Here is a 10,241-nt window from a genome sequence, read left to right on the forward strand (position 1 = left end):
GAAAAGATAATTACAGTTGCAAGCCATAATGGAAACATGATTAACCTAACAATATAAAATAGTTACATACAATTTGGGGGGTTAAGTAAAGTGTTGTAAGTGGAAGTGCATACATGTACATATTTTCATCCAGCCAGCCAGTCTATGTCTTTTGACTGGTACATTTAATCCATTTACACTTAAGGTAATTATAGGTATGTATGGTCCTCTGGGTGGAGAAGGAAATGGCAACCCACTCCAGTATTCTTGCCTGGGGAATCCCAGGGGTGGGGGAGCCTGGTGGACTGCCATCTATGGAGTCGCACGGAGTCAGACACGACTGAAGCGACTTAGCAGCAGCAGCAACATGGTCCTCTGGGTGGCACTAGGGGTAAAGAACCATCTTACCAATGCAGGAGATTTAAGAGATGTGTGTTTGATCCCTGGCTCAGGAAGATCCCCTGGAAGAGGACATGGCAACCCACACCAGTATTCTTGCTTGAAGAATCCCATGGACAGAGGAGGCTGGTGGGTTGCAAAGAGTCGTACTCTTGTACTGAAGTGACTTAGCATGCACATTATCATTTTGTTAATTGTTTGGGTTTGTTTTATGTTGGTCTTTTCCTTCGATTGTGTTTCCTGCCTTGAGAAGTTCCTTTACTGGTTTGGTGATGCTGAATTCTCTTAACTTTTGCTTGTCTGGAAAATTTTCCTTGCTGAGTGGAGTATTCTTGGTTGTAGGTTCTTCCCTTTCAATACTTTAAATAATCTTGCTATTCCCTCTGGCTTGTAGTGTTTCTGTTGAGAAATTAGCTGATAACTTAACAGGAGTTTCTTTTTATTTGTTGTTTTTCCCTTGTTGCTTTTAGTGTTTTATCTTTGTCTTTAATTTTTGTCAGTTTGATTACCATGTGTCTCAGTGTGTTCCTCCTTGGGTTTATCCTGCCTGGGACTCTCTGTGCTTCCTGGACTTGGTTGACTATTTCCTTTCCCATATTAGGAAAGCTTTCAGCTATTATCTCTTCAAATATTTTCTCAGGTCCTTTCTCTCTCTCTTTTCCTTCTGGAACCCTATAATGCAAATGTTGGTGCCTTTAATGTTGTCCCAGAGGTCTCTTAGGCTGTCTTCATTTTTTTTTTTTCATTCTTTTTTCTATATTCTGTTCTGCAGTCATGATTCCCACCATCCTTTTCTTCAGATGACTTAACTGTTCTTCTGCCTCATTTATTCTACTATTGATTCCTTTTAATATATTGTTCATCTCTGTTTTTTAGTTGTTCTGAGTGTTAGTCATTCAGTCATGTCCTACCCTTTGCGACCCCACCCCATGGACTACAGTCCATGCGACCCCATGGACTGTAGACCACCAGGCTCCTCTGTCTGTGACATTCTCCAGGCAAGAGTACTGGAGTGGGTAGCCATTCCCTTCTCCAGAGGATCTTCCCAACCTAGTGGATTAAATTTGAGTCTCTTGCATTGCAGGCAGATTCTTTACTGTCTGAACAACCAGGGAACTGTTCTTCTAGGTCTTTGATAAAAATTTCTTGTATCTTCTCCATTCTGTTTCCAAGATCCTGGATCATCCTCACTATCATTCTGAATTCTTTTTCTGGAAGGTTGCCTATCTCCATTTATTTAGTTGTTTTTCTGGGGTCTTATCACGTCCCTTCATCTGGGACATAACTCTCTGCTTTTTCATCCTGATTAACTTTCTGTGGTGTGATTTTCATTCTAACTGCTGTGAGATTGTGATTCTTCTCACTTCTTCTGTCTGCCCTTTCGTGAATGAGGCTTGTGTAAGTTTCCTGATGGGAGGGACTATGTGGGGAAAACTGTGTCTTGTTCTGGTGGGTAGGGCCTTGCTCAGTAAAGCTTTAATCCAGTTATCTCTTGATGGGTGAAGTTGATCCCTCCCTTTAAGTTGTTTGGCTTGAGGCCACCCAGCCTTGGGGTCTCTGGACTCTATGGTAGGGTTAATGGTGAACTCCAAGAGGACTTAGGCCATGGCTTAAGAGGACTGCTTCTGCCAAGGCCCCATCCCTGTGGTGAATCACTGCCAACCCATGCCTCCACAGGAGGCCCTCCAACATTAGCAAATAGGTCTGGTTCAGTCTCCTGTGGGGTCACTGTTCCTTTCCCTCGGGTCTTGGTGCACACAGATTTTGTTTGTGCCCTTCAAGAGTCGAGTCTCTGTTTCCCCTAGTCCTGTAGAAGTCCTGTAATCAAATGTGGCTGTCCTTCAAAGTCAGATTCCCTGGGAATTCCCAGTCCCTTTGCTGGATCCCTAAGCTGGGAAGCCTTACGTGGGGCTCAGAACCTTCACAACAGTGGGAGAATTTCTTTGATATTATTGTTCTCCAGTTTGTGGGTCACCCACTTGGCCGAGTATGGGATTAGATTTTACCATGATTGTGACCCTGCTACCATCTCGTTGTGGCTTCTTCTTTGTCTTTGGGCGTGGGGTATCTTTTTTGGTGGATCCAGTGTCCTCCTGTCCATGGTTGTTCAGCAACTAGTTGCAATTTTGTTGCTTTTTTTATAGGGATGAGTGCACGTCCTTCTACTGGACTATCTTGAACCAGAAGCCAGAAGCCAGTCATAACCACTGGACCACCAGAGAAGTCCTAATACCCCCACCCCATGTTTTTAAATTGATGTTTCATGTGTGAATAATAATAACAAAAGTTACTTTGTGCCAAGCATTATCTTGAAATTCTTCAACTCTATGAAGTGAGTACTTTTTAATCTTTTTACAGACAAGAAACTGAGCATCAGAGAGAGGGAGGAACTAACTTGCCAAGTCACAGACCTAGAGAGTGATTTGAATCTAGGTGTGTTTGACCCTAGTCTGCTAAAACGTGACTAGATCAAGGGGATAGGGGGACGTTGCTATGCTAAGTCACTTCAGTTGTGTCCGACTCTGTGTGACCCCATAGATGGCAGCTCACCAGGCTCCCCCGTCCCTGGAATTCTCCAGGCAAGAACACTGGAGTGGGTTGCCATTTCCTTCTCCAATGCATGAAAGTAAAAAGTGAAAGTGAAGTTGCTCAGTCGTGTCTGACTCTTAGCAACCCCATGGACTGCAGCCTAACAGGCTCCTCCGTCCATGGGATTTTCCAAGCAAGAGTACTGGAGTGGGGTGCCATTGCCTTCTCTGAGGGGGACATTAGCAAAGATAACTAAGTGGGAAGGAGAGACAGCCTTGCTTTCTGTGGATGCAGGGCAGTGAGAGAAGGCAGCACACCAAGGTGGGAAAGTCTTGAAATGCAGAAAGAAAGAGGTATTGACTTTTGGACACACTGAGTTCTCCCACTTTGCTTCACCTTCCCTACCATCTCCATAGTGTGAAATCTAGAATCCTGCAAGAGGGATTTCATGTTCATTCCTCTTCATCTCAATATAATTCTCACCATCATCAGTATGATTGGAGATGCAAACAGATCTTCTCTGACTTCCCCCTGCTCACACTCCTTCAAGGACCTGCCCTTACACTAAGGATAAAATCCCAAAGCTTTAATGTGGCCTTTGAGGCCCTGCTTCTGCCCACCTGCCCAGTCTCCACTTGTGCTCTTCTCTCCACCCCATTGCCCGTTTTGCCATAGAACAATACTACGGGCTAATATTTATTGTCTCTCTTCACCATTTGGCCATTTTATCCTTCAGATCTCACTCAGCTTAGGGTTTCCCTGGTGGTTCGGTGGTAAAGAATCCACCTGTCAATGCATGAAACATGGGTTCCATCCCTAGTCTGGGAAGATCCCACATACTGCGAAGCAACTGAGCACATGAGCTCTAGAGCCCACATGCCACAGCTACTGAAGCCTCCGCACCCTAGAGGCTGTGCCCCGCAACCAAAGACATCACCACGATGAGAAGCCAGTAAGTCACAACTACAGAGTAGCCCCCACTCACAGCAACTAGAGAAAAGCCCACACAGCAAGGAAGACCCAGCACAGCCAAAAAGAAATAAATAAACATTTTTTAAAATCTCATTCAGCTTAAACGTCATTTTCTCAGAGAGGCCCTCCTGATTGCCTACTCCATCTATGGGGTTCTCTGTTGCATGCAGAATCTTCAGCTGTGGGATCTAGTTCCCTGACTAGGGATCAAACCTGGGCCTCCTGCTTTGGGAGTGCAGAGTCTTAGCCACTGGACCACCAGGGAAGTCCCAGTTTGTATAAAGATTAAGGTACATCTCCATCACTAGACTGTAAACCCTTGGGGACAATGATTGTGTCTGTTTCCACCATTGCTGTATACCCAGTGTTAAGCATAATCCCTGCCTGTGTTAGGTTTCCAGTAAGTGTTCATGGAAACAATATATGAATTAACAGATAGGTAAGAGCCATACCTCCTTTTCACTGAGTAGTGCACACACAGACAAACGTCCAGTTAGTCATCAGCAGACACTTACGTTTTGACAATGAGCACAAACATTTATTTCAGCTTAAACTTAGTTTGATTTCTTTGGAGTATCTTGGAGTGGAGCTGAAGCAAGAGCTGAGTAAATGAAGGGCAGAGTCCAGTTCTGAGCTTGGGTTTGGTCAGAGTCACTGAAATCTGTGCAGAGTGGAGAGAGGAGGGGAATATCGGCTTAGAGTCAGCAAAGTACGTGTATTCTGGCACCCAGCCACAGCTCAACTCCTCCTACCTCCCAATTACCTTTCTAATGGTAATTATTCCAAAAAGTGCATAGACTGTTACCCACTTTACCAAGGAGATTTTCTCATACTTTTTTCTCCATTGTTCTGGCCACATAGGGTCCTTCTAACCCTCTTACAGGAAGCCATTCCAGATTTGTTCCCTCAATCCCTCAACTTCCCATCACCGGTCTGAATTTGTTTTGGTTTCTGCACCTTGGCGTCTGCATCTTGAATGAATATCCTGTCTCATTGTTCGAGTGGCTGGATCTCTCCATGGTTTTGAGCCATCCCTTTGCTTCTAAGACATGATATTAATAAACTGAAAGACTTCCTAGCTGAGGAGGAGGATTCGAGGATTACTGAGACCAGCTGGAGCTACAGAGAAGGGCAACGTTCCTCCAACTCTACGGGTTTCATCACTGAGAAGCTGCCATGGCACAAGGGTACTGAGGGAAAGCTGAGGATGCTATGGTCTTGGGTGGGTAGGGCAGGTGAGAGCAGCGTGTCACCTGGAGGAAACTGAGGAAGCAGTGAAAGTGGTACTAATATCTGTCAACATTGCCAAACTCTTAATACTCTGCAGATGTTGCTGTTACCCTTTTCCTAGCATTATCTTATTCAAACCCCACCAAATCCTATGAAGTGGTTTAAATAACCCTGACTTTCACAAAAATGCCTCTTTGCGACCCCATGGACTGTAGCTACCAGGCTCCTCTGTCCATGGGATTTTCCAGGCAAGAGTACTGGAGTGGGTTGCCATTTCCTTCTCCAGGGGATCTTCCCAACCCAGGGGTCGAACCCGGGTCTTCTGCATTGCAAGCAGATGCTTCACCGTCTGAGCCACCTGAGAAGTCTCAAGTTTCAGAGAGTGTAAGTAATTTGTCAGCCTGTGTTGGGGTGAAGATCTGAACCCACGTCTGACTCCAGAGTGAGAGCTCACAGCCAATATGCAATATGCCCAAAGCTGCCAAACTCCCACCTGAGCCTGCAGAGCTCCATCTGATCCACCATCCAGGCCAGCAGCTCTCGAATCAGTAAATGCTTTAGCAAATCTTCATTACTGGGGTTCTTGGGCAGGGAGCTACAAAGAAGAAAGCCTCTGGCAGGCCCCTTAAGCCCGGGCCCCACCCAGAGAGAGTAAACACTGGGGCTGGGACTCCAGCGTGGTGGGACAAGGTGGGGCGGGGGTGTGGGGTGCAAGTCAACACAGCTGCCTCTCAGTTGTCTCAGCTTTCAAAGCTCCGCCCAGATCTGTCCGCCAGGGAATATAGGCTCTTCCATACAGGCAGACAAACAATTCTGGTGGGAGACATCCCACCCACCCACCTCTACAGTTTTCCCAGAGTGTATTCCAACCCCCCAGAGATTACTTTGGGAATGTTCACTCTTTCGAATGATCTGTGTCAGTTCCTCAGCTTCCTACAGAAACAGGGTAACTGATTTCAGGGGACTGGCCTTGGGAGGGTCCTTGTTCCATAAAAGCCTTCCTGAAGTTTAGCAGACAAAAAGGGAGAAGCCAGTTTCTGAAGTCCCTCCTGGAGCCTTGAGCTCCTGGACTTGAGTCTCTCCTGGACTTGGTGACTCTGCACATTAAGTCATCAATCTTAGAAACTCTAGCCCCAAATCCGCTCCCAGGACCCCCACCCCCATTCCTCCTAGGCTATTCCCTTAGGCTTGGGCTGATCTCCAGGAGCTCAGTGAAGACCCCTCTTTGAATTCTGGGTAGGGGAGGATGCTTGTCTGGGGCCTAGCCCTGCTCTGGTCTGGGAAAGGGAACAATGAGGTGGGAGTGAGTTGGAGGCCCCACCCCCACCCCTTCCCTTTAGGGCAGACTCACCCCTGCTCCTCCTTTGCCTCCTCCTTCCTGTTAGACTGATGGGCCAGCTCTAGGGCCCCAGCCTCCCTCTGGGTGATGTTGTGTATCCAGCTGGTAAAATAAAGATTAGGGAATAGGTAGGGCCAGGGGCGATTCCAGATATTCTCCAGTCCAAAGAAGCTCCAACCATTTGGTACCTCAACCCAAGGAGCAGAGGGTACCTCTTTCTTCAGTCAACCTCCCAACTGCTTGTCTTCAGCTGTCAGTGAAAAGCTTTTCAAAAGCTACCATACAGGTCAAACAGCAAAGTCAGGGAAAGAGACTTTGCAAAGAGAAGACCGAGATCAGCTCGTCTTGTTTCCAAAGTCTGAAGCTGCCACCACGGAAGAGTCATTGGCAGCAGTTCAGCTCCTCTGCCTTCATCCCCAGCCCCCTAGGGAGCCTCTCTGAGCCCAAAACACCTTCCCTGACCCCTCCCCTTAGAAGCAAAGGATTGGAAAATTGCCCACGTCCTGCCCTCAGACCGAACTGCTGCCTGAGCCAGGAGCCCAGGCAGGACTGCCATGCAATTCAGCTCCCGATCAGCACCTAAGTGAAAGACCACATTGGGCTTGTGCATCACACGGGGCACAGGGAGCAGGGGTTGGGGGTGCACATGACTTACTCGCTCTTCTTCCCCTTCTGCGCCAGTAGCCAGTTCACAAAGTCTTGTTGGCGGATCTTGTCCATGGCGATACTGTAGTCACTGATGAAGGTGCCCTCAGCATACCTGGTTGCTCGAGGCTGGGAGCCACTGGCCTTAGGGTGGAATCTGAGGGGCAGGGAGGGGGGAGAGAGGGAAACCGAGGTGCCATAGAAGGAGCAGAGAGCGCAACAATAAATGATTGTCACCACCATCTGAAAAGGAAGCAGCCCATTTCTTGGGAGTCAGTTTTTATGGAGTCACCCTTTTGTCCATGCATCATGCCCCTGGGACTTTATCCTCAACTCAAGAGCCCACTTCCTGCATCTTCACTATGTGAGGCTCTGGCTTCTGGGCAAAGATCAGAGGTTTCCCTCATCCCCAAGGACTGAATCAGAGTTCCCTCCTTCGCTCCTTTTGTCCTGGTGCTACCCAATTCAGTTATTCGGTTCTTAGTTTCCTAATAATGGGCTTCCCTGGTGGCTCAGATGGTAAAGCGTCTGCCTGCAATGCAGGAGACCTGAGTTCGATCCCTGGGTCAGGAAGATCCCCTGGGGAAGGAAATGGCAACCCATTCCAGTACTCTTGCCTGGAGAATTCCATGGACGGAGAAGCCTGGTAGGCTACAGTCCATGGGGTCACAAAGAGTTGGACATGACTGGGTGACTTCACTTTCACTTTTCCTAATAAGAGTGAGCTCTTATAAAACAGGACTTAATATGAGTCAGGTCCTGTACAAGCCCTTTAATACATAAATTCATTGTGTAGGAGGTAGACACTACATGTCTTTGGTGAGTGAAGCAACCACAATGCAGAAAGATTAATTTAGTGCAAGCATGACCCGGGCTGACCCTCAGCTAGTCTGGGTCCAGGTCTACGGTCTTTAACTTCTACACGATATTGTCTCAAACTTACACGGCCAAGCTGATAGGGCCATATGGTTTGTCCTTGCATCTGAGAAGGCCTAACTCTACTCAGACATGTCTCTCTTGGTCTCCCCAACACACAGAGTCCCCTACTGTGTGTGAGTGTGTTCAGTTGCTAAGTCATGTCTGACTGTTTGCAACCCCATGGACTGCAGCACACCAGGCTTCCCTGCCCTTCACTATATTTCCCCCTATTATATTCACTCATAACCTTCTCTGCCTCTCCTCACAGCACTCATGACAGTTTGAAGTTTGCTTAGATGGGTCTTTGTCTTCCCCTTGGATCTATATGCTCCATGAGGACAGGTGGCATTTGCGGACCACTCTTCATGTGTATCCCTTGTGCTGAGCACACAGGAAGCTGCCTATAAAATCTGATAAAACGCACAAACAAATGAGCAGTTAAGGCTTTCATCAGGGAGATACTTTCACCTACTTCAGCCACTTCACTGCTGGGAAGTCCTTCCAGAGATTTGACTGCAATCTCTCCAGCTGCAATTTTAGCTGGTAAAAATACTCCCTGGTTCTAGCCTCGTTCTGCACTCCGATTACTGTAAGGTTTTCCCTTGAGCATCTTTCTTCTTGGCCTGGGATTCCTCCCTTTCTTACCTGTCTCTTGAAAACCAGAACCCAGTCATCCCCCCAGCCACCTGACCCCTCTTTCTCACCCCAGCTGGGAGTGATCCTCTTCTTTCTCCCCCAGCACCACTGCCAGGAGCAGGGACACCACCAGCAGGGAGAAGGTCTTCATGGCCAACATCTTCCAAGGGTTCTTTCCTGAGATAAGAGAGAAAAGGACAAGGGTGAGAGGGAAGCCCTGTGCTGAGGGGACAGCCAGTATGGTGGTGCACTTAGGAGCCCTGGAGCCTGTGGGGAATCTGGAAGCTGGGGGCCAGGCCTTGGGAGTTAGAGCTTTTCTAAGACCCTGGAGAAATACCTTGGGGATGGTGAGGGGTGCTGGCATTACAGCTAGAAGGGACATTAGAAGGCACATGGAACCTGTTTGGGGAATTTTAGGAGGAGTCTAAGCAGGGAGGAAGGAGGGCAGCAGGGAGCGTTCCTGGCAGGAGAAAGCAGTGAAGGCTTGTACATCTGGATGGCCCCGTTCCTGGCCCCCATGGCTAGACATCATGGGCATGTGAACTGGCAAGATTTTCACCTCCAGAGTCTCCAGCTCTCAAGTTGGCTGTCACCTAAATCATCTCAGCCCTCTTGCCCAAAGTGAAAATCGCAAATAGAAGCCCTCTCCATTTCTCAGACTTCACTGTCCCCACTCAGGGACGTCTGATGCTTCTGCCAAGGGTGAGCCCCATTTCCGCAGGGCATCTTCAGCAGAACTTTCCTTCCAAGCCCTGAGCACCAAAACTAGCTCTAGAGATGTGTCGGCTGCAAGACCCTGCCTTCCTGCCTTGTCACCTGGGTATTAAAGGAACCCTTAAAGTCACCTTCTTATTACTTGTATAGAAGAAAAGTACTAGGGTGCCGAGACCCACCCCGCTCCAGTATCTCGTCCATGGCCACCCCTTCCCAGCTGCTCTCTTACCAGGCTTCCTTTCCAGCTCACCCAGAAGGACAGGGCAGGGGTCTTCTCCTCCTCCCTCCTGGCCCTTCAGAGCCTGCCTCAGGAAAGTTTGCCCTGGCTCCTTTATATCCAGGCATCACTGATCTGCTGATTAGCCTAAAAGCATCTTATCTCAAGAAATTAAGCCCACAGCTCCTGCCACATTAAGTCCATTTTACATGTAATAAAGTTGTCCTTTCCACTTGGACTGTGCTAATTGGTGATTAACATTTGGGGATCTCCAGCTGCTGTCTGGGCTTGACCTGTGGGCAGGGTACCTTAAGTGCCCCTTTTCTTTTCCCCTTCCCCTTCTGGGCCCCAGTATCCCCCCACTTCCTTTATAGGTGCCCTCGCTTAGAAAGGATGCCCCTGGTGAGGGCAGATGCAGGTAGGGTGGCACTAACTGGAGTAGGGTCACTCCCACCAGCATCAGGCTACTCCTGGGTTGGAGGGCATGGGGCCACAGTGGCCTAAGGCTTAGTCAGCGCAGCAGTGTCTCCATCTAGATGTCTAGGAGGGGGTCCAGCTGGCTGGGGAAAGGGCGGAGAGTGATGGGCAGAGGGTTAAGGGAACATGAAGGATGGGGGTTTCCTGGTGAGAGCTGTGAACTGAGAACTTCCACTTGAGCTACCT

General features: G+C 48.3%; 1 protein-coding gene and 1 long non-coding RNA gene across 4 annotated transcripts; one reads left to right on the plus strand and one right to left on the minus strand.

Annotated features, from left to right (window-relative positions):
• Positions 1 to 215: 215 nt before the first annotated feature.
• Positions 216 to 4,955, plus strand: LOC129651282 (uncharacterized). Its single transcript, XR_008714085.1, has 3 exons — positions 216 to 507; positions 2,523 to 2,710; positions 4,741 to 4,955. It is a non-coding gene; the product is annotated as an uncharacterized LOC129651282 (long non-coding RNA).
• On the minus strand, positions 4,402 to 9,664 carry GIP (gastric inhibitory polypeptide). Of its 3 annotated transcripts, none has more exons than XR_008714084.1 (6): positions 9,591 to 9,664; positions 8,716 to 8,824; positions 7,104 to 7,250; positions 6,461 to 6,550; positions 5,603 to 5,733; positions 4,402 to 4,540 (listed from the first exon to the last, which is right to left on the minus strand). XR_008714084.1 is itself a non-coding variant. In XM_055579991.1 (6 exons), the coding sequence occupies exons 2-6, from the start codon at positions 8,805 to 8,807 to the stop codon at positions 4,531 to 4,533; spliced, it is 441 nt and encodes a 146-aa protein (XP_055435966.1). In that variant the 5' UTR covers positions 8,808 to 8,824; positions 9,591 to 9,664; the 3' UTR covers positions 4,402 to 4,530. The 3 variants fall into 3 exon arrangements, 2 of the variants coding, with proteins under 2 accessions (XP_055435966.1, XP_055435968.1); XM_055579991.1 differs by having other exon boundaries at positions 5,603 to 5,704; XM_055579993.1 differs by lacking the exons at positions 4,402 to 4,540; positions 5,603 to 5,733 and adding an exon at positions 5,997 to 6,110.
• Positions 9,665 to 10,241: the final 577 nt, after the last annotated feature.

The sequence above is a fragment of the Bubalus kerabau genome, chromosome 4 (assembly GCF_029407905.1).
Source record: "Bubalus kerabau isolate K-KA32 ecotype Philippines breed swamp buffalo chromosome 4, PCC_UOA_SB_1v2, whole genome shotgun sequence".
NCBI classification, from domain to species: Eukaryota; Metazoa; Chordata; class Mammalia; order Artiodactyla; family Bovidae; genus Bubalus; species Bubalus kerabau.